At 37.5% G+C, this 23,178-nt stretch overlaps 1 protein-coding gene across 1 annotated transcript; it reads left to right on the top strand.

Annotated features, from left to right (window-relative positions):
• The first annotated feature begins 8 nt into the window (after positions 1-8).
• Positions 9-22,854, top strand: spout1 (SPOUT domain containing methyltransferase 1). Its single transcript, XM_007256549.4, has 12 exons — positions 9-240; positions 510-549; positions 6,119-6,241; positions 7,093-7,252; positions 8,700-8,789; positions 11,260-11,309; positions 12,541-12,671; positions 12,851-12,923; positions 13,782-13,880; positions 15,638-15,740; positions 18,036-18,183; positions 22,296-22,854. The coding sequence occupies exons 1-12, from the start codon at positions 193-195 to the stop codon at positions 22,368-22,370; spliced, it is 1,140 nt and encodes a 379-aa protein (XP_007256611.2). The 5' UTR covers positions 9-192; the 3' UTR covers positions 22,371-22,854.
• The last annotated feature ends 324 nt before the right edge of the window (positions 22,855-23,178 follow it).

Here is a 23,178-nt window from a genome sequence, read left to right as displayed (position 1 = left end):
AATAAGAGTCCCATGGTAAAGGTACAGATACACAACAAAACTACCCCTATAGCCTCACATACGGTCAAATATTGATTTACAATTAAGTATTCTTTTAAAATCAGTGTGTTAAACAGTGAACGAGAGCTGCACTGTATTATTGCTTCTTTACGTGTTTCATTTGAACGAAGCTCAGACCCGAGCAGCAGCAGAATGTCGGAAAGTCCCACTGCGAAGAAACAGAAGCTCTTCTCAGCCGCGGTTTGGACACTTTTACTTTTATATCGTCTTATAACTCTTAAATACACAGCCAGCATTAACTACACTTGTAAAAGTTTTATAAAACATGTAAAATGCATTCAGAAACAGTGGCTCTGGTGGGAAGAAAGGCAGTCAGGGCCACTTGAATGCTAACTAGCTAATAGGTTAACTTTAGTTAGGTTAACTAGCTAGATTAGCTGTGTGTATACATATGTAGTGTGTCGCTTTGTGTATGTTTTTGCGTATATAAACATAATTTTATCTTTCAGGCTGAAGAGAAAGTCAACTGGAAGAAGCTAAAAGCTGAAAGTAAGTAACACCGGACCTGAATCACACACTTTTCATTACTACACGTGGGGCTGTGTGTTCTCAGTGTCTAAATCCTAACATCGCTCCCTATTTAGTCAGGAAGGCACCAAGCCATCTCTGAAGCGAAGTGCAGTGTCGTAGCTTAAGCTGTCCAAATACAACACGACTTTAAAAAGACTCTGAAAAGACTTTTAACAGACTGAAGTCTGACACCCTCTTACATCTAAAGACTCGTCACAGACCTTTTAGTCGCAGGCTAAGATTTTATCAAGACAAGGGATCACCAACTGCAAGACTGCATCTAGATTCTTTATTTCCCATCATGCTTCTGGTGGAGTTTAAGTAATTACAATACATATTACATATTAAGTTACAAATAATGTATGTATCAATACTGTGATTTATCAGAGGCTCGCAACTTTTGTCCCATCAACAGTTTATTTTTTCTACCACACTGTTTGATCTTGATATTTTTTATTAGAATACATTTTGTCTTCAACTCGTCCTGTGAGCTTCATCACCCCCTTTTTTTTGCTAAAAAAAAAGTAAAGATCGTGCATCATTTGCTTTCTGTAGTTCTCCTATTGGTTGTTGACATTGTTTGTCACTTTTTGTGTGAGCCAAGACTTATGATAATATTAAACACAGCAGATTTTATTGGAGCACCAGGACAAGAAAAGACTAACTAAAACTTTCAATCCTAACCACCTCACAACAACGATCGAGAGGACATGACCACAACTCGACTGCAGCTCGACTCTAGCCAGACTCTCATGATTTTTTTTAACTCTGGAAATTTGTCTGCAGCAGTAAAATTACATAAAAATCGTTAGGTGCAAGGTCCGCATTAGCTAGATTTTGCAGTTGGGGTTGGATCTTTGCCTGCCGGGAGACGGGCGGCAGTGGTGGGTCTGCGTGACGTCACCCGCCAGCCACTTTTTCATCGACCCGGCAGTGCCAGGCACGTACCCGGCAGTACTAAAAACTGACAGGGGGCTTGCTGACAGTACGCCGGCAGTTTTAAAAACTGTCAGGGAGCTTCCTGACAGTACGCCGGCAGTATTAAAAACTGTCAGGGAGCTTCCTGACAGTACGCCGGCACTACTAAAAACTGTCAGGGGGCTAGCTGACAGTACGCCGGCAGTTTTAAAAACTGTCAGGGAGCTTCCTGACAGTACGCCGGCACTACTAAAAACTGTCAGGGAGCTTCCTGACAGTACGCCGGCACTATTAAAAACTGTCAGGGAGCTTGCTGACAGTATGCCGGCACTACTAAAAACTGTCAGGGGGCTTGCTCACAGTACGCCGGCACTATTAAAAACTGTCAGGGAGCTAGCTGACAGTATGCCGGCAGTATTAAAAACTGTCAGGGAGCTTGCTGACAGTATGCCGGCAGTTTTAAAAACTGTCAGGTAGCTTCCTGACAGTATGCCGGCACTACTAAAAACTGTCAGGGGGCTTGCTCACAGTACGCCGGCACTATTAAAAACTGTCAGGGAGCTTGCTGACAGTATGCCGGCACTACTAAAAACTGTCAGGGGGCTTGCTCACAGTACGCCGGCACTATTAAAAACTGTCAGGGAGCTAGCTGACAGTATGCCGGCAGTATTAAAAACTGTCAGGGAGCTTGCTGACAGTATGCCGGCAGTTTTAAAAACTGTCAGGGAGCTTCCTGACAGTACGCCGGCAGTATTAAAAACTGCCAGGGAGCTTCCTGACAGTAGGGGGCTTTCTCACAGTACGCCGGCACTATTAAAAACTGTCAGGGAGCTTGCTGACAGTACGCCGGCACTATTAAAAACTGTCAGGGAGCTTGCTGACAGTATGCCGGCAGTTTTAAAAGCTGTCAGGTAGCTTCCTGACAGTATGCCGGCACTACTAAAAACTGTCAGGGAGCTTCCTGACAGTACGCCGGAGGTATTAAAAACTGCCAGGGAGCTTGCTGACAGTACGCCGGCAGTATTAAAAACTGCCAGGGGGCTTGCTGACAGTACGCCGGCACTATTAAAAACTGTCAGAGAGCTTCCTGACAGTACGCCGGCACTATTAAAAACTGTCAGGGAGCTTCCTGACAGTACGCCGGCAGTTTTAAAAACTGTCAGGGAGCTTCCTGACAGTATGTCGGCAGTTTTAAAAACTGTCAGGGAGCTTCCTGACAGTATGTCGGCAGTTTTAAAAACTGTCAGGGAGCCTGCTGACAGTACGCCGGCAGTTTTAAAAACTGTCAAGGAGCTAGCCTAGGATGGACTCTTTCATATGGGAGTGGACCTGTTTTGGCATTATGGAAAAATCATGAGAAATTTTATTTTAAGCATGAATAATAAAAATAAATAAATAATATAAAATAAACAATACAGTGAATTTTTCCCAAACTTGCAGGAGTCATAGCCTAGGACAGACTCTTTCAAATTGTAGAGATCATGAGATCATGAGAAATTTAATTTTAAACATGAATATAATAATAATAATAATAATAATAATAATATAAAATAAACAATACAGTGAAATTTGCCGAAACTTGCAGAGGTGATAGCCTATGTTTTGGCATCAAATGCTAACAGTGGAACTGTTTTGGCATTTTGGGAAAATCATGAGAAATTAAATTTTAAGCATAAAAAATAAATAAATTAATATAAAATAAACAATACAGTGAAATTTGCCCAAACTTGCAGGAGTCAAAGCCTAGGACAGACTCGTTCAAATGGTAATGGAACTGTTTTGGCATTATGGGAAAATCATGAGAAATGTCATTTTAAGCATAAAAAAAAAAAAATCATATAAAATAATCAAAACAGTGAAATTTGCCCAAATTTGCAGGAGTCATAGCCTAGGATGGACTCTTTCAAATGGTAGTGGACCTGGTTTGGCATTATGGGAAAATCACAAGAAATTTAATTTTAAATATGCATATACTATATATATGTTTATATCTATATATTTTTGTAATTAATATAAAATAAACAAAACTGTGAAATTTGCCCAAACTCGCAGGAGTCATGGCCTAGGACATACTCTTTCAAATGGCAGTGGACCTGTTTTGGCATTATGGGAAAATCATGAAAAAAACATATTTTAAGTATAAATAAAAAATAATAAAATGTATATAAAATAAACAAAACAGTGAAATTTGCCCAAACTCGCAGGAGTCATAGCATAGGACAGATTCTTTCAAATGGTAGTGGATCTATTTTGGCATTATGGGAAAATCATGAGAAATTTAATTTTAAACATGAATAAAAAAAGGACATAGGACAGATTCTTTCAAATGGTAGTGGATCTATTTTGGCATTATGGGAAAATCATGAGAAATTTAATTTTAAACATGAATAAAAAAAACAATAATAATAATAATAATAATAATAATAATAATATAAAATAAAAAATACAGTGAAATTTGCCCAAACTTGCAGAGGTGACAGCCTATGTTGTACTCTTTCAAATGGTAGTGGACCAGTTTTGGCATTATGGGAAAATCATGAAAAATTTAATTTTAAACACGCATACAATTTTTGTATTAATATAAAATAAACCATACAGTGAAAATTGCCCACACTTGCAGAAGTGATAGTCTAGAATGGACTCTTTTACAAGGTACTGGATCTGTTTTGGTTTTTTGGGAAACTCATGAGAAATTTAATTTGAAGCATGGATTGAAAAAAGTAATATTAATATAAAACTCTCTCTCTCTCTCTCTCTCTCTTAAACACTGATGGGATATTATATCAAATAGATAATGTACTGCACAAAATATACAGTGAGGTGAGTTATTTTAATCCGTTTTTTCTCGTTTCTGGGCTTAATGTATGTCTGAATTAATATAATAGACAAACGTGTCGGTCTCCCGTTCTCTGTGTTTTTTAAGCGTGCTCTCCGCCTGCGCGGCTGTTTACCGTAAAATCGCACGTATACGCGCATCTAAATTTAAAGCGCGGATGACTTGACTGAGAATTTCCGAAGCGCGGATGACTTGACTGAGAATTTCCGAAGCGCGGATAGCTTGACTCCGGTCTTACTGTCAGCAAGCTCCATGACAGTTTTTAGTACTGCCGGCGTACTGTCAGCTAGCCCCCGGACGGTTTTTAAAACTGCCGGCATACTGTCAGCTAGCTCCCTGACAGTTTTTAAAACTGCCGGCGTACTGTCAGCTAGCTCCCTGACAGTTTTTAGTAGTGCCCGCGTACAGTCAGGAAGCTACCTGACAATTTTTAATACTGCCGGCGTACTGTCAGCTAGCTCCCTGACAGTTTTTAGTAGTGCCGGCGTACTGTCAGCTAGCTCCCTGACAGTTTTTAATAGTGCCCGCGTACAGTCAGGAAGCTACCTGACAATTTTTAATACTGCCAGAACACCGGCGTACTGTCAGCTAGCCCCCTGACAGTTTTTAGTAGTGCCGGCGTACTGTCAGGAAGCTACCTGACAGTTTTTAGTACTGCCGGGTACGTGCCTGACACTGCCGGGTCGATGAAAAAGTGGCTGGCGGGTGACGTCACGAAGACCCACCACTGCCGCCCGTCTCCCGTCAGGCAGAGATCCAACCCCCTCTCAGATTTTGTGTGAAAGCTTGGTATGGCTTTCTAAGACACAGGCTAATAAGACAGCAGAACAACGCGGTGGCTACCTAGTAGTAGTTTTGGACACAGAATCAGTCAGGGAGTTTGGCTATCTAAATAGAAATCCATACGAAAATGTAACTATGTAAAACTCTCCACTTAAATTACTTTTTTGTTATTTATTTAGCAACAGTTACAATCATACCTTTTGTTTAAGGTTTTATGGGGTCAATGAAAGGTGATACTCTAATTAAAGCTTGTGAAATCAGTTAAATAAAAAAACATTAGGTTACCCTGATCCACATTTGTTGTCATGAGTCATTTGTTTTAAGTGCAGTAATTGTAAAACAGTGTCAGTGTAGTGGAAGAAAAACAATTAAAATGCTTAACAGACTGTAGTAACTGACTGTGTGGTTAACCTAAACTATTCTCACTTTTGGAAAGAAACAATAAATTAAACAGTGACCTTTAAAACAGCCCAGTAACAACGTTAGATAGTGTATGTAGCAATGTTACGTTATCATTACAGCAGTTCTGCGGAAATTACTTTTAACATGGAAGAAAGGGCTCCAGGATGCTTGTGTTTCAAGGGCTTGTGTATAGCTACAACTTACTCTACAAAGAAATGCATTTCTGTGTTTCAAAACACACACGTCTGTACTTCATTTACTACATTAATTAAGACATTTCTACTGGTGCTTCACCAATTGTTAGATAATTTAGTATTACTGTGTGGTTTTGGACACTGCCCCTGTTTTCTTTGTGTGTGACAATCTTTGCGACACATCAGCGTACATCATGCAATCAAGAATTTGGACAAATCGATCATTTCTGTTGATAAGTCACCCCAGGCTGCAAGACAGATTATTTAAGAACAGAGTGACTTATTTTAGAACATTGTAAAACATTGGGAATCTAGAAGAATTTTCCAAATCAATATGAAGGAGGGATAGTATTTAATAAAATGTTAGAGTAACTTGCACCTGTAATTGTAATGACAGCCTGTCTTAAACCACTAGACAAAGAACAGAAGAAGAAATGGAAGGAGGCCAAGCTGATCAGTCAGCTGGAGAAAGCCAACAAGGCGAAGGAGGAAGAGGAGAAAGAGCAGCAGCAGCTTAAAGAAGAGCAGAAAACCAATGGTATTGTGATGTCACTAAAAAACTAAAATTGTTTTTAGCATGGAAAGGCTTGTATTTGGTAAATGCACCCATTGCTGACACAGATGTGTCAAAAAAACATGTATCATTAGCAATGCCCCCAACACAAGGAGGGTGAAGGCTAGCACATTCCTTTCTCCACTACATGTGAAGACAACCACTGCAGATGTAGCATCACTGCCTGCGAGGTGCACAATGCACTGATTGCGCGACATGCAGAGCATTTATTTTAAACATGCAGAAAGCTGTAAACAAGTGGAGAGCTTGCATGTGTGCAATGCACAGGCCAGAGCTGCATGATTAAAATAATATTAAATTAATTATATAACCATTCTAACCTGTGCAACTTTACAAAATTTTCATTTCAAAACAGCATGTGAAATTTGACTTAATTTAACGGTTAAGTTGAAACTCAAACTGCATTATCATCCATTTCACTTCCTAGAACTATTCTGGAAAAGTGGATTCAGATTCTGAGCCGAGATCTTTTTGTCTAAAAATCTGGATGCATTTTAAGTAGGCCTATGTGTTTATAGAGAATAGTTTGCTGACAGTCGTAAGCCCTGTGTTTATTAGCAACGTTAGCCTAGCGTCTCCTGTTCTAAACTAAAGAAGGGCACATTACTTACCAGGTATGTCTAGAAACATATCTTTGGACTGTCCATGATCCAACATGGGTATTTTATTTTTATTCACACTGTTCCTTTAAACTGAACTGTGTGCTAATTGAAGTAATCTAAGGAATAGATGTACGCTATGAGAGAGAGTAGTGTAAAAATGAATGAATCTGAGTGTCAGCATTTTGATCCGTTTTATTTTGCGGTCACTGACAGGTCGGTTGTACACAGTGAGTATTGCACTACCAGGCTCTGTTCTGGACAATGCACAGTCTCCTGAGCTGCGGACGTACCTGGCCGGACAGATCGCACGTGCCTGCACTGTGTTCTGTGTGGACGAGGTGGTCATATTCGACGAGCAGGGGGAGGACACAGGGTAAGCACGCAAATAAATCTTACCTTCCTGATTTTTGTTTTTACATACTTCTGCATAGTCTTCAGCAATTAATCACAAATGAGTTGAAACATTGACAGACCTCAAAGATTTCCTTTTTAGTGGTCATGTTCTGTCTCCTTACCAGCATTATTACTACACTAACACCTAACCAACTGAGCAACTTCAGCAGCTTGTACCAAAGAAAAATACAGTGTCCCTTTTGTCTGAAAATAATAGTTTATTAATAGTAATTGAGTCAAAATGTTCAGTTAACCGTGATCTTGATTTGAGGTCATATTGCCTAGCCTTATTATCGCAGAACTACCACCACCTTGTGTGAGGGTTGGTTTGGTGCTATGAAATTCATATTAGATTTAAAATGGACATAAAGGAAACTACAATGTTTTTTGTAAAACTCACTCTGTGGAGTCATGCTACAATTTTTAATTGTTTTCATATTTTGACATTGGGAGAATCTGGAAGTAGTTTTTAGATGTTACGTGAAAGTTTTATGTTGAATATTCCAAAAGAATACTCCAATAATGACTTGTGGAAATTGACAAATGACTAAGGATGCTGAAGAAAGGTACTTTATTTGTACAAAGCATTAAAAGAAAAAGCATAAGCAAGAAAATGAAGTTGAGAATCAAAAAAAGAGTGAGCACGTTGTCTCCTCCTCTCAACAAGACACTTATATATCTTTAAAAGGGTGCGGCAACGCATGTACATGCAGCAGTCTTTCTGTCTTTAGCTGCCTGTTAATGCAAGATGTTACCGAAAATGGAAATAAGTTAAGCCCCACCCACCCACCCCCCACCCCCCCCCCAACTGGAGTAGAGAGCTTGAACACCCCCTTTTGGCCCTGACACATGCCCCTAAAAACAGGAATTGAGAACTTGCACTGTAATGGTGTAAATTATAAGACACATGATGTACTGAACATTCAGAAAAAGATGCTGTATCAGTGGGCCTCTTATCTGTTTTTAGGCAGAAAAGGTGTTCTTTCCAGACTAGGCTTTACACAAGGTCTTTATTAAACATACATTCACATCAGGAGTAAAACACATAAAAGTAATATACTGTAGAATACATAAGCAAGTAATATAATGGATATAATGGTTGCAAATAATCAAATGTAGGAAAGTCAATTTACCAAGAATGAAATAATAATCACTAAGAAAGGAGTAAACTGCTGATTTCGCTCACACTTAAAATAAAATATTTTAACACTTACTTTCATTTAAAGTCAAAGGTTTATTTTAGTTCAGTTTCTTCGCTGATGCTGTGGTTTGTCCTGTATCATGTGCTTTAACTGTCACAATAATGTAAAATAACACATTGTTATGGTACAGAGCTGCGCATTTGCAGTGTCTCTCAGACCCTACTATTCTGGACTCTGTGGGTGATGTATTTGCATTAATTTTGTGTGTATGTGTTTTTGTTTAAGGACAGTGGAAGGAGAGTTTAAAGGTGTGGGGAAGAAGGGCAAGGCCTGCGTTCAGCTGGCCAGAATCCTGCAGTATCTGGAGTGTCCACAGTGAGTGCTGTTCCCTACACTAACTGTATGTATGCTTGCTGTTTCATTAGGAATGTTCCCTCCTCACTAACACTGCACTACAGGGTCACCCTCCATATGAAGTCTCACACTGTGCTGTAAATGGGTTTAAAAATCAGTCTCGCGCAGACCTCTATTATACATGATAAAAAAAAAAATGCAGGCTCTTCGAAACTGATTTATATAATAAAACGTAAGGGGTAATGTGGCAACAGTAGGGGCTAAATCGGTTACAAAAGCCTGGCCTACAAAAATGATGTTTGAACGAATTTCCTCTTATCTAATATAATTTAAAATGGTTTAAAAATATAAAATAATTTCTAAGCAAACGAAATATTTAATATTGAGCTTATAGCCCAAGTGCAAAAATACAAAATCAGTAATACGGCTATGCCCTGCACAATGCTTAAACCGAAATAGACCAAGTACAATAACGTCATTAACAATGACTTTCCTCTACTCTAATATAATTTAACATGGTTTAAAAATATAAAATAATTTCTAAACAAACGAAATATTTAATATTGAGCTTATAGCCCAAGTGCAAAAATACAAAATCAGTAATATGCCCTGCACAATCCTTTAACCGAAATAGACCAAGTACAGTTTACAATGACTGTCCTCTAATATAATTAACAATGTTTAAGAATATAAAATACTTCCTGAACAAACGTTTTTTTTGTTTGTTTTTTTAAGCAAATAGCCTAAGTGTGAAAACACAAACAGCAATTTACTGGGCTGGCTTGCGCAGCGGAGAAACCGTGCAGCAGCCTCCTAGCCTGCTTACGCAGCGGATAAGCCGCGTGTGGGGCAGCAGAAATTCCGGGATGAAAACACAAAGAAATCTGGGCTAAAAACACAGAAAAATATGGGGTGAAAACACAAAAATATGGGGGATAAAAACACCAAAAATCCGGGGTGAATATGTCTCGTCGGTCAGAGCAAATTGAACATTGTTCAGTGGATTAAAGGGGCCGTGATTTGCTTTTTTTTATTTATTTTTTTTACCTCTTTTTTTAAAAACGAATATTCGAATATTCGCTTCGAATCAGTGCCGAATATCCGGAGCTCAAAAAACGCTATTCGGGCCAGCCCTAATAATTTGTAACTAATTAATGAACAAAACAAGATTTGATTGGCTTGGTATTTCTACTGCGCTTGCATACATTAAGCGGGTCCTTCCCACTTGCACGCTGCAATTATGTTATCAGATCTTTGGCATGTGGTTGTTTAGATTTTTTGCCATTGGAATGATTTGTGATACATTTTGATGTTTTGTTGTTTTTGTTATGCTTCTACACTGTCTGGCCAAAAAAAAAGTCTCTATCTGGATTAATGAAAGTGAGATGCCAAATGTGCTTAAAACTGCAGCACCTGGAAAAATGATAAATTTATATTTAATTTTTTTAAATATAAAACATCTTTTATAATTGTTTTTGTGTATATATATATATATATATATATATATATATATATATATATATATATATATATATATATATATATATATATAAATATATTTTTTAATTTATTTATTTTTTATTTATTTATTTATTTTTTATTATTATTATTTATTTATATTTTTTTAATGACGCAGTTTGAAGAACTGACTTAAGTACCGCCGTAAAAAATGACCCTAGTGTGTCGGCACGGCGTTAAAAACCTACTGCTACTACTACTACTACGCCATCTGGATTTAACCAAGCAAATGATCTGGGTTTGCTGCAGTTTTTCTGGTCTAGGTTCAACAACAGTTTGTGCTGAAAGAATGAGGTCAGCTGACTACCTGAATATACTGAATATAGACCAGATTATTCCATCATTGGATTGTTTTCATCCCTGATGGCACAGGAATATTTCAAGATGACAATGTCAGGATTCATGGGTCTGGAATTGTGAAAGAGTGATTCAGGGAGCATGAGATCATCATTTTCACACATGGATAGTTCACCACAGAGTCCAGATCTTAACCTCATTGAGAATCTTTGGGATGTGCTAGAGAAGTCTTGGGATGGGCAGCGGTCAGACTTTACCATCATCAATGCTGCAAGATCTTGGTAAAAAATGAATGCAACACTGGATTGAAATAAATTTTGTGAGATTGCAGACACTTATTGAAACAATGCCACAGTGAATATGTGCTGCAAACAAACCCAAAGGAGGTCCAACGAAATATTAAAATGTGAATTTTTTTTTTTGTGGCAGCTTTTTTTTTTTGGCCAGGCAGTGTATAACACAGTTTATCCAGTAAATGCTGTTTAGAACCACTGGAGTACTAGGCACACTATATAAAATAAGTGTTATGAGTAACCTCATAATGTGTATAAACTGAATCACGTAGTCATGCAGTCTAACTTTACAAACGTACAGTTCATAGTACAGTATAACAGTATAATATGTGTGATGCTTTTTAATGCTATGTGGATTATTATGTCCCTTTACATATTTGTAGGTATTTGCGGAAAGTGTTTTTCCCCAAACACCCTGACCTACAATTTGCTGGTGGGTACTACATTGTTTATTTTTGTAACAGGGGTGTGTGCCTTAATCCTGTAAAGACCCAGGGCTTATTCTGACGGGGCGATGGCCTGTTTACCTTTAAAACCTATGCCAGGCTGCAAAAGTGAATAGTAAAATATTATACATTTTTGTCATTATTTTGGCCTATTCTTGGCTGTTCTCTTGGTAATGGAAGAAAAATAACCAACAACTTTAAAGGGTTTATATTTAAATTAATTGATAAGCCTTACTTTCTACTGCATAGTGCATTCATGACAACTCAACAAAAACTACATTAAAGGCACGGTATGCGACCCTTGGTTGGGTTTTTTTTTTATGATGCTGCCCCCACAGGCCGGGAGAAAATGGTAAAACAGTTTTATGGCTTGCTAGCGCAACTAGATCTTGTACCAATTTCTGCCTAGCCAGCTAGCTAGCTAACTATCTATCTAAATGAACATTCTCACTAGCCACTTAGCTATCTAGCAAAAGACCACATCCATAAAAAATGTGTAACATCTTTACAAACAACAATTATTGTAGTAAAAGCACAAACATGCACAGAAAAATAGAAATCATCCCAGTATTACTTATGGTCAGTTTTTAGCTCACACCATTCGGAAAAGGCTTGCCCAAGGTTACACGCGTGCGACGTCTCTCTCTTGTCAAGAGCTCTTTTCTGTTCTTTGCTGCTCAGACATGGGCTTTCACAGTTTTTTCTGTTTCAGTCACGTCTGTAGCTATTGTTGTTGTGAATTTAGAGACCAAGAGAACAATCCTCCACCCTATAATGACTCCTTTAATCCTTTAAAACAGTATGAAACGAAACGACAAATGTTGCATAATATGTAGGATTCGGATAAACAAAAATGCTGTTGCATTTGATTGCAATGTCACACAAGCCAAATGTAATGTGTCTATTCACGTTAGTCAAAACACAGATTGTGCATTGACAAAGCTAAAACAATATATTGTTCAGCTCATGTATTGTAGTTTAAAATCATGGTTAATGTGTGTGTGTGGTTTTTTTTTTTTTTTTAATCCTATCTACGCCTATGGCTTGTTAAAGATTACTATAAGCATCATTATTGTACATGTTTGACAATCCTGTTTAAGACTGTTTTTTTAGCAGATGTGATCCTTAGACGTGACTATTGTGCATGTGCACTTTGTGAGACGATAAAATGTGCAGCCCTAATTTTGCTATAAAACACTCTCTCTCTCTGTGTTCCAGGTTTGTTGAATCCTCTGGACAGCCCCCATCACATGCGCATTGATGATGAAGCAGAGTTTAGAGAGGGTGTAGTGGTGGATCGACCAAGTAAAGCAGCAGCAGGCTCTTTTGTCAACTGTGGAATGAGAAAGGTGTGTGCCTGTGGGTGCCTGTGGGTGAGCAAGAGAACAGTGTTAACAGTGCAACCACTGACCACTGCTCTGTCCATTCATTTACTCCTTTGATGTTCTTTGAAGGTAGGGAAGGGCAGTTCTCACATTTGCAGGAAGTGACCTTTTTGCATGTTTCTTTGTGTTTTTTTTGTGCACAGGAAGTTAAGATTGATAAGCAGCTTCAGCCTGGTCTGAGAGTCACTGTACGAATGATTAAGAATCAAAATACAGGTACACACACAAACACACACACACACACTCATTTTCTCCTTTTTTGGCAAAGAAGGACAAATAAGTAAATAGACAAGATATTATACAGATTAATATTTATGTCTGCTTAATGGTTTTGCAAATTTTAGTGTTCAATAAATAACTTTATTTAGCATTTTATTTTGTACATTTAAAAACAAGTACATTAGACGATTTAATTATTAATTCATTATTAAATTAAGCAAGAAGTGTCAAAAATAATGGAAACCTGCAAAAATAAAAACGTGTCTGGTATTCAGTATTAGTATTACTGGTACTGATCTAACTTATTAAGAATTAGTAATATGCTAATTAGGAATATTCAGACAGTGGAATATCCCAATATCAAAACCTTGTTTTTTAGAGTCAACATATGGATTGCTCTTTCAAGTTAATGGACTTTGCTTTCTAAGAAAAACATAATTTTGAGATGAACAAAAATTTAAACTGATTTTACAATACTAAACAAACATTTTCCTTTTGTTTGTTGTAGTATTATATTCTTGAAATTAAGGAATTATTTTGTGTTGTGTCATATCCCTAAGAATAGTGTTTTTGCAAAAATTCCCTGGAATATTGTGATATTTTTTAAAATACTAGATCACCCTCCCCCACTCAGTATTTCAGTTTTAAGATTGCATGCTTTACCTTATTTGTGGCTTTTCATTTTTACCACTTACGGAGTGCCAGTGTCTCATAATAGCGACACTCAATGTTTATGTCTATATATAGCAATCTGCCTAACTCACCTGTAACCTACCAACAATCAAAAATAACAAGAAATTCCTTACTAACAAAAAAGGATGTTCTGTGTTTGTGTTTGTACATTTTGTATTGCAGAAAGTAAGGTGTATAAGGGTGTAGTGGTGGCTCCTCACGTTCCCAGGACAGAGGCTGGACAGTACTGGGGTTATAGTGTCCGTCTGGCATCCTGCCTCAGTGAGTTAAATTTCCTTATCTTTGGATTTAAATGTAAAAGCTGTAGTTTTTTAGTTTTTTTTTTGTCTAGAGGGCAGTGTATAAAAAATGGCTTTTGCCCTTAGCACACCTGGCCAACCTCCAACAACTTGTGTTTAGGCTAGATTTTAGCTAGTTGTATCTCTGCAAGCTCCACCCCATGACCATGTAGATCATATATACAGTCAAGGATTCAGGTTCACCCCAATAACTGTATAGATTATATAATAATCATTCTGTATATACAATGTGGAGGAAAGGGGACACTGAGTTGGGATAAAAATTACATAAGTCGAGCCAACCAGTCATTGTAATAAGAAATACATTTATTGGAATAGACAAAGACATACATAAAGTGTTTGGACATACAAGACAAATACAGAAGATTGAAAGTTAAACGTATGCTCTGGCTCTCATCTCCCTTACAACCATCTGTATACCCCTTTCTGGGACGGAACGTTCAAGGACAATCCATACATCTTCCTAATTCTGCCTAACCCTACAAAACGTGACCAAATGGTTATGGCTAATGTTAGGGTGTAACAGATGAGCAGAATCAGAACTTTATTCTGAAGGTATGAGACAGATACAGATCTACAGAGGCTGTAGCTACTCAAAACTACAAAACAATGGTCGCAGAGGTGACTCCTATTATCAGCAGATGACACTTGGCGTCAGGATGCTGCAAATTATCTAAAATATTTATGTCATACATGGTTTGAACACAGTTAAATATATTTCAAAACAGTGTTCAATTAAATGTATGGTTTTAAATGAGGTTATAGTTTTAAATTTCCTTACAACAGTAAGTGGTTTAGCTCTTCCCATTACTGCATAGAGTGAATACATCATATAATGTAGAAAGCAAATGTTTCAGCTCCTCTCCTCAGTGAGTGTATGTAGGTTATATATCTTACATTCAGTCTGAGATTTAGCTCCTCCCTGCAGTGACTGTATAAATATATATTATATGCAATGAGTGGTTCAGCTTCTCCCTCAATGACTGTTTAGATCACAGAGTGGTGTAAAAGTGTTTGCCTCTTCATGATTTCTTTTTTTTTTTTGTATGTTTGTCACATTAAAGTGTTTCAGGTCACCAAATGTAAATATTAGTGAAGGACAACACAAGTAAACACAAAATGCAGTTTTTAAATGAAGGTTTTATTGTTAAAGGAGAACAAAAATTCAAACCTACACCCCACAACAACATACAAAGAACTGTAGACCATACTTGCTTCAGTTAAGGTCATTGTTCATGACTCCAACGTAACAAAGAGACTGGGCAAAAATGCATGACGCATGGCAAAATGCCAAGACAAAAAACCTTTGGAAAAATACTCTGTGGACTGATGAGACAAATATTGAACATTTTGGAACATTTGTGTCCCTTTTTATTTGGCATAAAGGTAACGCCACATTTCAGAAAAAGAACATCATACCTACAGTAAAACATGGTGGTGGTATTGTGATGGTCTGGAGCTGTTTTACTGCTTCAGGACCTAGAAAAATTGCTGTGATGAATAGAACCATCTGTTCGTGACCTCAAGCTGAAATGAACTTTGGTTCTGCAGCAGGATAATGACCCAAACACACCACTGTCTTTGATTAATATTTTAATTTGTTTAATGATCCAAAAAAAAAATGAGTGCAACAAACATGCAAAAAATAAGAAATCATGAAGGGGCAAACCCTTTCTTTTTTACACCATAATCATATGTGTGCGTGTGTGTGGTTCCCAGGTGCTGTAATGACAGAGTGTCCATTTAAAGATGGCTACGATTTGACCATTGGGACATCTGAGAAGGGAAGCAATGCTGACCTGACCCCTCTGCCTCAGTTCAGGTAAGTGATCAGGGTTGACTTGCTGCAGCCGTGAGAGACAGCTTCTCTCCAGCTTTTTATTACTGTAATCTACTTACTCTTGGTTTGCTTTGGAAGATGTCTATAAACAATGGTAATTATCAGACATGCTGTAGTAAGTAGATGAGCTGGCAGATACCAAGATTTTTTACTGAACTGAGAAAACTTATTTTAGTCACAGTAAACCACCAAGCTGGTATTAATTATACACTGTGAAAATATAAAAAGGAAAAAAAGCAGAACATTTCAAGGCAACTTGCTGCACTACTGTTTTGACTTTTAAGGAAAACCACACCAGTTGTGCTAACTAGAATCTTTAGTCAGATAATTTCTTTTCATATGCATAAAAAAACTTCAAATATTAATTCTTACTAACTTAAAAAAATCAGTTTTAGGTTGCCTTCATTTAATTTCTTTCTATGAAATGTGTATGTTCTGCTGATTTTAAAATTTAAAAATTAAGTTGTCACTGACCGTTTACATTAATCAGATTCCTACACTGTGTGCAATACTACAATTTAAGTTAGTAGTAAGGAACTGAATTCATGACCATCACATATCTGCTGTATTGTAAATCATATAAGCTTGCAGCAATGCAAATGTAAAAAGCTGGACTTGGCCATCATATAGTCACACTCATCAACACAAATAGCCTTTAACACTGAAGCCAGGCAGTAAATTATTTTATAACACACACAGTATATAAATCCAAAGAGAAGGCAGCAGCATGTGGAGAATTATTACACTCTGATGATGAGTGAGAGGTGGGAGGACCAACTCAATATTCAAATAGCATGACCAACATCAGGTGAAAACCCCTGCAGAATTGCTCATTAGGCTTCATTCAACTAAAGGGTTAAAATATTCGCCTCAACTAGGGTTCAACTATATTTTGTAAATTTTGCCAACAAAGATTATTTAGTTAGACCAACTTTTTACTAGAAACTTAATAAAACTAGTTGAGGCAATATGTAGGCTCTGTGCAATTCAATATTTAAAATCACATTAAGGAGAGATTTAGCTTGGTTAAGCTTGGTTTTAATTACTTAACCTTTTAGTTTTTAAATAGCAGATTTTTAAATGATTTACATTCAGTTGGTAAATCGGGTATAGCCACTCCCATCTCAGTCATTTATGCCGAGAATCGATCTTACTGGACATACATTTCCTGATGCTCTGTAGTAAATATACATTACCCCACCTCCCTGGTAAAACTAATCAATTCTAAACAGAACTTGAGATTGATTTAAGACCTTTTTTTATATAAAATAATAAATGTAACAAAAATATAAATCAGGGTTCCTGCAGGTCCTTAAATCGTCTTAAATTTACTGTAAATTTGCTGTAGGTATTTCATTTTCAGTGGTAAAGCACCTGCTAACTTTAGCTGTGAGTTACCTAACATTACCAGAAAGAGAAGTAAGGTTAACGGAGAGCTAGCCAACATTAGCGGTGAGCTAGCTAACATACTAACTTTAGCAGTAAGTTATCTAGCTACATTACCAGAAAGAGAAGTAAGATTGACGGAGAGCTAGCTAACATTAGCAGTGAGCTAGCTAACATACTAACTTTAGCAGGGAGTTATCTAGCTACATTACTGGGGAGAGAAGGTTAGCGGAGAGCTAGCTAAGATAGTAACATTAGCAGCGCGTTAGCTAACATGCTAACAAAAACATTGGCGGCAAGTTAGCTATGTTACCGGAAGAGAACTTAGGTTAGCGGAGGGCTAGCTCATATAGTAACGCTAGCGTCAAGTTACCTGGAAGAGTACTAATTTTAGCGGCAAGCTAGCTAACATTAGCAGCGAGATTGATAACATAGTAACGCTAACGGCGTTTTGATTTCCAGTAGAGCAAATTAATTTCTACCAAAGAACATATTTTTGGGTCTTAAATTATATTTATTGTGGTCTTAAAAAGGTCTTAAAAAGCATTAAATTTGACTTTTAAATGGTGCAAGATCCCTGGTAATGTAAAAAAAAAACTACCACAGAACTAAAGTGCAGCATGTTTAGTGGATGTGTATTAATTGCAAACAACCAACTGAAAGTAAACACAGTAAACTGCAAAACCTACAAAACGGATTGCTTTTAAGAATATTGTGATATCACAATATGGATTTATATTTTTGGTTTATCAAATTGTTTTATGATATTGCATACAATAAGATATGGCACACCCCTTAGTTAGTTACTTAATGTACCTCTGAATGAAAGTGAAGTTTGATTGGTTGATCATGGTTTGGTTGGTTGATTCTCTCCTGGTCTCTTACTCTCAGGCACATGCTAGTGGTGTTCGGAGGTCTGCAGGGGCTGGAGGCGAGTGTAGAAGCAGATTCAAATCTGGAAGTGACCGACCCCAGTGTGCTCTTTGATCAGTACCTCAACACGTGCCCAGGCCAGGGCAGCCGCACCATTCGCACTGAGGTAAGGCGATGTACCACTGGTTGGTGCTGTGCGTGTTATATTCTCTATATTTGGAAGGAACTTGACAGCACACAGTTATAGTTTCAGAATCTATATAAAGTTAAGTGGAAGCATAAAGCACTGGCTAAATTGTCCCACCCCAGATTAGATAAGTTCTGGGGGGATAAGATCTGGATCAGATAAGAGAGGGAACACTCTGTAAAACTAATTGGGAAAGTGCTGCTGCTGTGAAGTCCAGTCACATGGTGCTATGATTAGATCTCTAACAAACTCCAGAACAATGAAGCTTTTCAGACACTTGAGGGTTTTTCCCACACTGACAGGATATCCTGGGCTGTAGTTAGGGCTGAACGATTAATTGCATTTGCGATAATCTCGCGATATTTTAAAACGCGATTCTCTAACCGCACTGGCTGCGATTTGACTGGTCACGTGACTTGGGAGCGAGCCAAGCCGAGGACGAGCGGAGCATACCCGAGCAGAAGGCAGGGAGGTGGAGAAGTGAAGTCAACACAGCGCACTTTTGGGCGTTTTCACACCAGCACTATTTGGTCCGGTTAAAACGAACTCTGGTCCGTTTGTAACTTCAGTGCGGTTCGATTGAGCAGGTGTAAAAACAGTAATCGCACTCGGGTGCGGATCAAAAGAACCGGACCGAGACCAGCTAGAGGAGGTGGTCTCGGTCCGGTACCAAACGAACTCTGGAGCTGTTCGCTTGTGGTGAGAACGTGATCCGGTCTCGTTTGGATCCAGCTATTACATATAAGCCATTTATTTGAGCTAAACTGCTGATAAAGCAAGCACAGTTTAAACTGATATATTAGCCAGATAACGCTAATTACCACAGCTGTGAACAAACACTGTGTCCAGGCACGCGCTGCATTCACTGCTCTGTTTATTATGTATAAATCTGCGCTGCATTCACTGCTCACAGCTGCGTAACTCTGTTTATTATGTATAAATCTGCGCTGCATGCAGAAACACTGTGTTTGAAAGTGCAGCGTTTCAGCGTTCAGTGTTAAAGCACAGATATTTGCGCTGGAACACAAAATCTTCTCGCTGTATTTACTTTTTTCGTATATATAAGTTTTAGATTTAAAAATAAGGGATATTTTCCTCTGTCCGCTTAAAGCCGTCCCACCAGCCCAACGAAGGTTCAGTATCCCTTACATTTTAAGACACATGTAAACCACCTACACACTACAATTAGATTATCAGAATCTGAAATGTTGTGGACATTCCTACATATGTCATTCTTTTAATACAGCCAAATTAAAAACCCTTTTCTAGATATTAAAAAAAAGTTAAGATTTTTTTTGGCATAAATGCACTCTTTTATATGATATATTTTTTATTTATTTAATGGATTTAAAATTGAACAAAGGGTGCACAAATTCTGCAAAATGACTGTTGGTGACCTAAAAATAGTATCATGAGCTTTTACTAAAAGGACATGGACCAGATATGTTCCATCAGTAAAAATTAGTCCTAAGGGGCCTACACAATTAATAACTTTTAATTAATACTTCTTTCTTTTGATCACTCCACCCCTGATCAGTTCAGATAATTTCGGTCCTCTCACAAGCTGTATCGGAGACGAGTATTTTTAAGCAGCTATAAGAAAAATCTCATCACAGTTTCCATGATTAGCCTATACCGTTACCTTTCTTTAAGAAAAATCGCTGAATATCCAGATATGTTTTAACATCAGCAGCTCTGACTAGCTGCTTGAACTCACAGCGACGGGGGGCTTCCCCACACTGACCCTCCTTTGCAAGCTGATTGGCTGTTTCTCCTGAAAGGCGGGACTTTCTCCTTGAACCGGCTCCACGATTGGTTAAGAGACACAGAGCGGTCAGTGCCCTGTCTCCTCAATAATATATATTTTATTATTTTAATAAAATACGGGAAATTTACGGGAAAATACTAATACAGGAGGACGGCGGGAAAGAGGAGTAAAATACGGTAGTTTCTCGGCCAAAACGGGAGACTTGACAGGTATGTTTATATTTAATGTACTCCCGTGTCAGACAACTCTGACCAATCAGAGGACACAGGCTGCTCGCGTGGTTTATTGATGCGCATTTTGGCGCGTTTACATTTATGCCTATGGGAAACCAGACCGAACAGAGCGAGAAAACGCTCCAAGTAAACAAACTCATTAGAAACGAACTACAGGTGTGAAAACGCCCTTGTTGCACAATGGCTTCAGGCTCGACAGAACACATCAGTTGTGTAGAATTACTTTGGCTTTAAAAAAGAAGATGCTGCTCAACGTCAGGTACTGTGCTAAACGTGCCTTGCTACTGTTGCTACGACGCGAGGTAACACTACAAACCTTTTTCAGCATTTAAAAAAACACCACAAAGCCTCGTGTGGTATTTGCAAGGCTAAAATGCCAACGACCAGTGCTGCATCTTCAAATACAGAAAATAACGAGTTGGTTAAAGCAGATTCTCTTTGTTTTTTTGCACAGTAATTTTTCATGATGTTACTAGCTGGAGAGCAGTAAGTAAAATTTTGTATATCTATTGTTTTTCCTAATTTAAAAAAATGGTGAAAAGGAAAAGCTATTTATCTATTTATTTTTCTATAAAAAAAACAAATGATGAAAAGGAAAAGCAAATATTTTTTTGCTTTATTGTTATCTGTGCTTTAAGTAAATCTGACATTGTTTATTATTAAACAGATTGATTTATTGCTTCTGTTGTTGAAAAATACTTGAAGACAAAAAAAATCGCATTTTAAATCGCAATTTATAGATAAAAAATTGCAATTAGATTATTTTCCAAAATCGTTCAGCCCTAGCTGTAGTTAATAGTTTGTGTTATGTTCAGCTGAGTAGTAAGTTGTAGTTCTTGCAATTGTTTAAGGATAATTTAGCCATAATTTAAGATCCCCACATTTTTAGGACCGTTGTTTTTAACCTAGTGGGGGGTAGTAGTATTGCAAGGGAGCTGTTGGCTAAAATTCTGTAAAAATCCTTCCAATATGCAAGTCCTTTGCAAAAAGTAAACATTATATATAAGGTTGAGCTCACTGATAGGTCTGGTATGGTACAGTCACATGACCCACAAAGCTAGCTGGTGGATAAGGTGTGTACACAGGTTAATATTAGTCTAAGAGAAACTGTTCTGTTTTACTGTACAAGTTTTACTCATCATGGCCAACAAAATATCCTGAGGCAGTTAAAGTCTGTCAGTCAGTTTCATACAGTTTAACAAATGGTAATATATCCAGATTTTTCTATTAGATCCTTCTCTACATAATTTACTGTAGTATCTTCCCAATATAAGGCTAATTATAGTAAGTTATATAGTAAGTTATTATAAATTTCAAAATCACTCTTTGAGATGAACAGGCTAATGTTAAAGTTAACTTCTATTGCAAGTTAAAATTCTATTTAATTTAAACAATCACATTATATCCCATTGCTTACAGTATTGCAATATGTTGCAATATTTGAATTGTATTTCCTGTATCGTGATGCATATAGATCTAGTAATTACACAGCCCTATTAAAGATGGTGGCGATGAAACTGCCCAGTGCAGCATTTCAGATTTCAATGAGAGCTCAGAATCTCCTTTTTTTAATTTGTAGTGCCAGTGGTACATGATACTTCACTACACTACCACTGCTCTTCTGAAGCTACTGCTAATGCAACACCATTGGAGCTTAGCATGCTGGGAGAACAACACTAGTTTCCAGCGTGGTATCATTGGGGTTTTACATTATACTGTTCCCTCCCTAGTTCTTATAGTTTATATATGGATACAGTTTTTTTGGGGGGGATTTTGTGATAACAGTGGTACATGTCTCTGGGTATTTAGCCAGAACAGAACAGAGCTCTGCCTCAACAAAGAATGTGTGCTCTTTAGGTCTTGGAACTGTCTATGAACTGTATCTGAAGCCAGGTGTAAAGGTTTTCCTGAAACCATGCAGAACTCTCATTGTGGGCAAAGATGGCTCCCTGCCAGTCTTCCATTCTGGTGTCGCAAATTGTGAAAGGGAAACTTTCAGGCTTTACAGACTTAATTGAACCTCTCTCTGCCTATTGAGCTGCCAGTGATTTAAGCTGTGACAACCTTTTCTTTATTATTCCACTCCACAGGAGGCCATATTGATCTCCCTGTCCTTACTGCGTCAAAAAATCGCCACTGGATTCTGTGACCAAGCTAAACAATGACCAAATGTGAAACTGAAGATATACGATTACAAACTTCGTGTTGGAGATTGGGACACAGTCAAAGAAAATTGTAGAACAAGATGAACTTTTCCTGTTGTGTAAATTATGCTATCAATCAAGTGAGATAAATAAAACATAAAACATAAAAAATAAAACAAGAACAAAAAATTCAAGAGACTGTGATTTTTTTTAAAGGTATATAATCTTTGTAAGACACATTATGTACAGAACATTCCTAAAGAGTGACAAGCACAAGAACACAATCAAGAAGTGATGTCATCATATCAGTCATGTTACATTCCACGCATTATTCATGTCCCTCAGGCCTTGTCCAGAATCCATCCCTGCTCCCTTCTTTCCTGAACTTTTTTCTTTTCATACTAGCTCCACATAAAAGGATAATCAGTGTGATTAATTTGGTGCTAAAATACTAAGTTTGATGAGGCTTGTTTGCAACACCTTTGTTATGCACACCTTTTTTTTTCCACATACTCATGTTTATATATCACAAAACACCTTTTTTGGCAATTTTTTAAAATCAATTTTTACTAAAAATGGCCACATTTTAACTTTTTTGACATTTTACATAAAAAAACAAAAGTAAAAATTGAGGGCTTATTTTTCAAAGCAAAATGAAACATTTTGTTTATGTTGAAATTATTTGCTTTTTACAGTGAAACTGAATTAAAGTGGACTGCTGTTGTGTTTTACGAACAATTAGTTCTGATTAAAAAGTAAAGCATTTTTATGTCATTGGAACATGTCAGCAGTATGTAAATTAATAAAGCATTATATCTGGGGATGGCTT

The sequence above is a fragment of the Astyanax mexicanus genome, chromosome 17, assembly GCF_023375975.1.
Source record: "Astyanax mexicanus isolate ESR-SI-001 chromosome 17, AstMex3_surface, whole genome shotgun sequence".
Lineage (NCBI taxonomy): Eukaryota > Metazoa > Chordata > Actinopteri > Characiformes > Acestrorhamphidae > Astyanax > Astyanax mexicanus.
This window is presented reverse-complemented; position numbering and strand designations above follow the sequence as displayed.

Bases quoted from the DNA above. Each gene is read 5' to 3' on its own strand.
- spout1 (XM_007256549.4), top strand. From the start codon at position 193: ATGTCGGAAAGTCCCACTGCGAAGAAACAGAAGCTCTTCTCAGCCGCG. The intron at 550-6,118 runs GTAAGTAACACC...TTAAACCACTAG, and splicing joins GAAGAAGCTAAAAGCTGAAA to ACAAAGAACAGAAGAAGAAA. The intron at 15,741-18,035 runs GTAAGTGATCAG...TCTTACTCTCAG, and splicing joins ACCCCTCTGCCTCAGTTCAG to GCACATGCTAGTGGTGTTCG.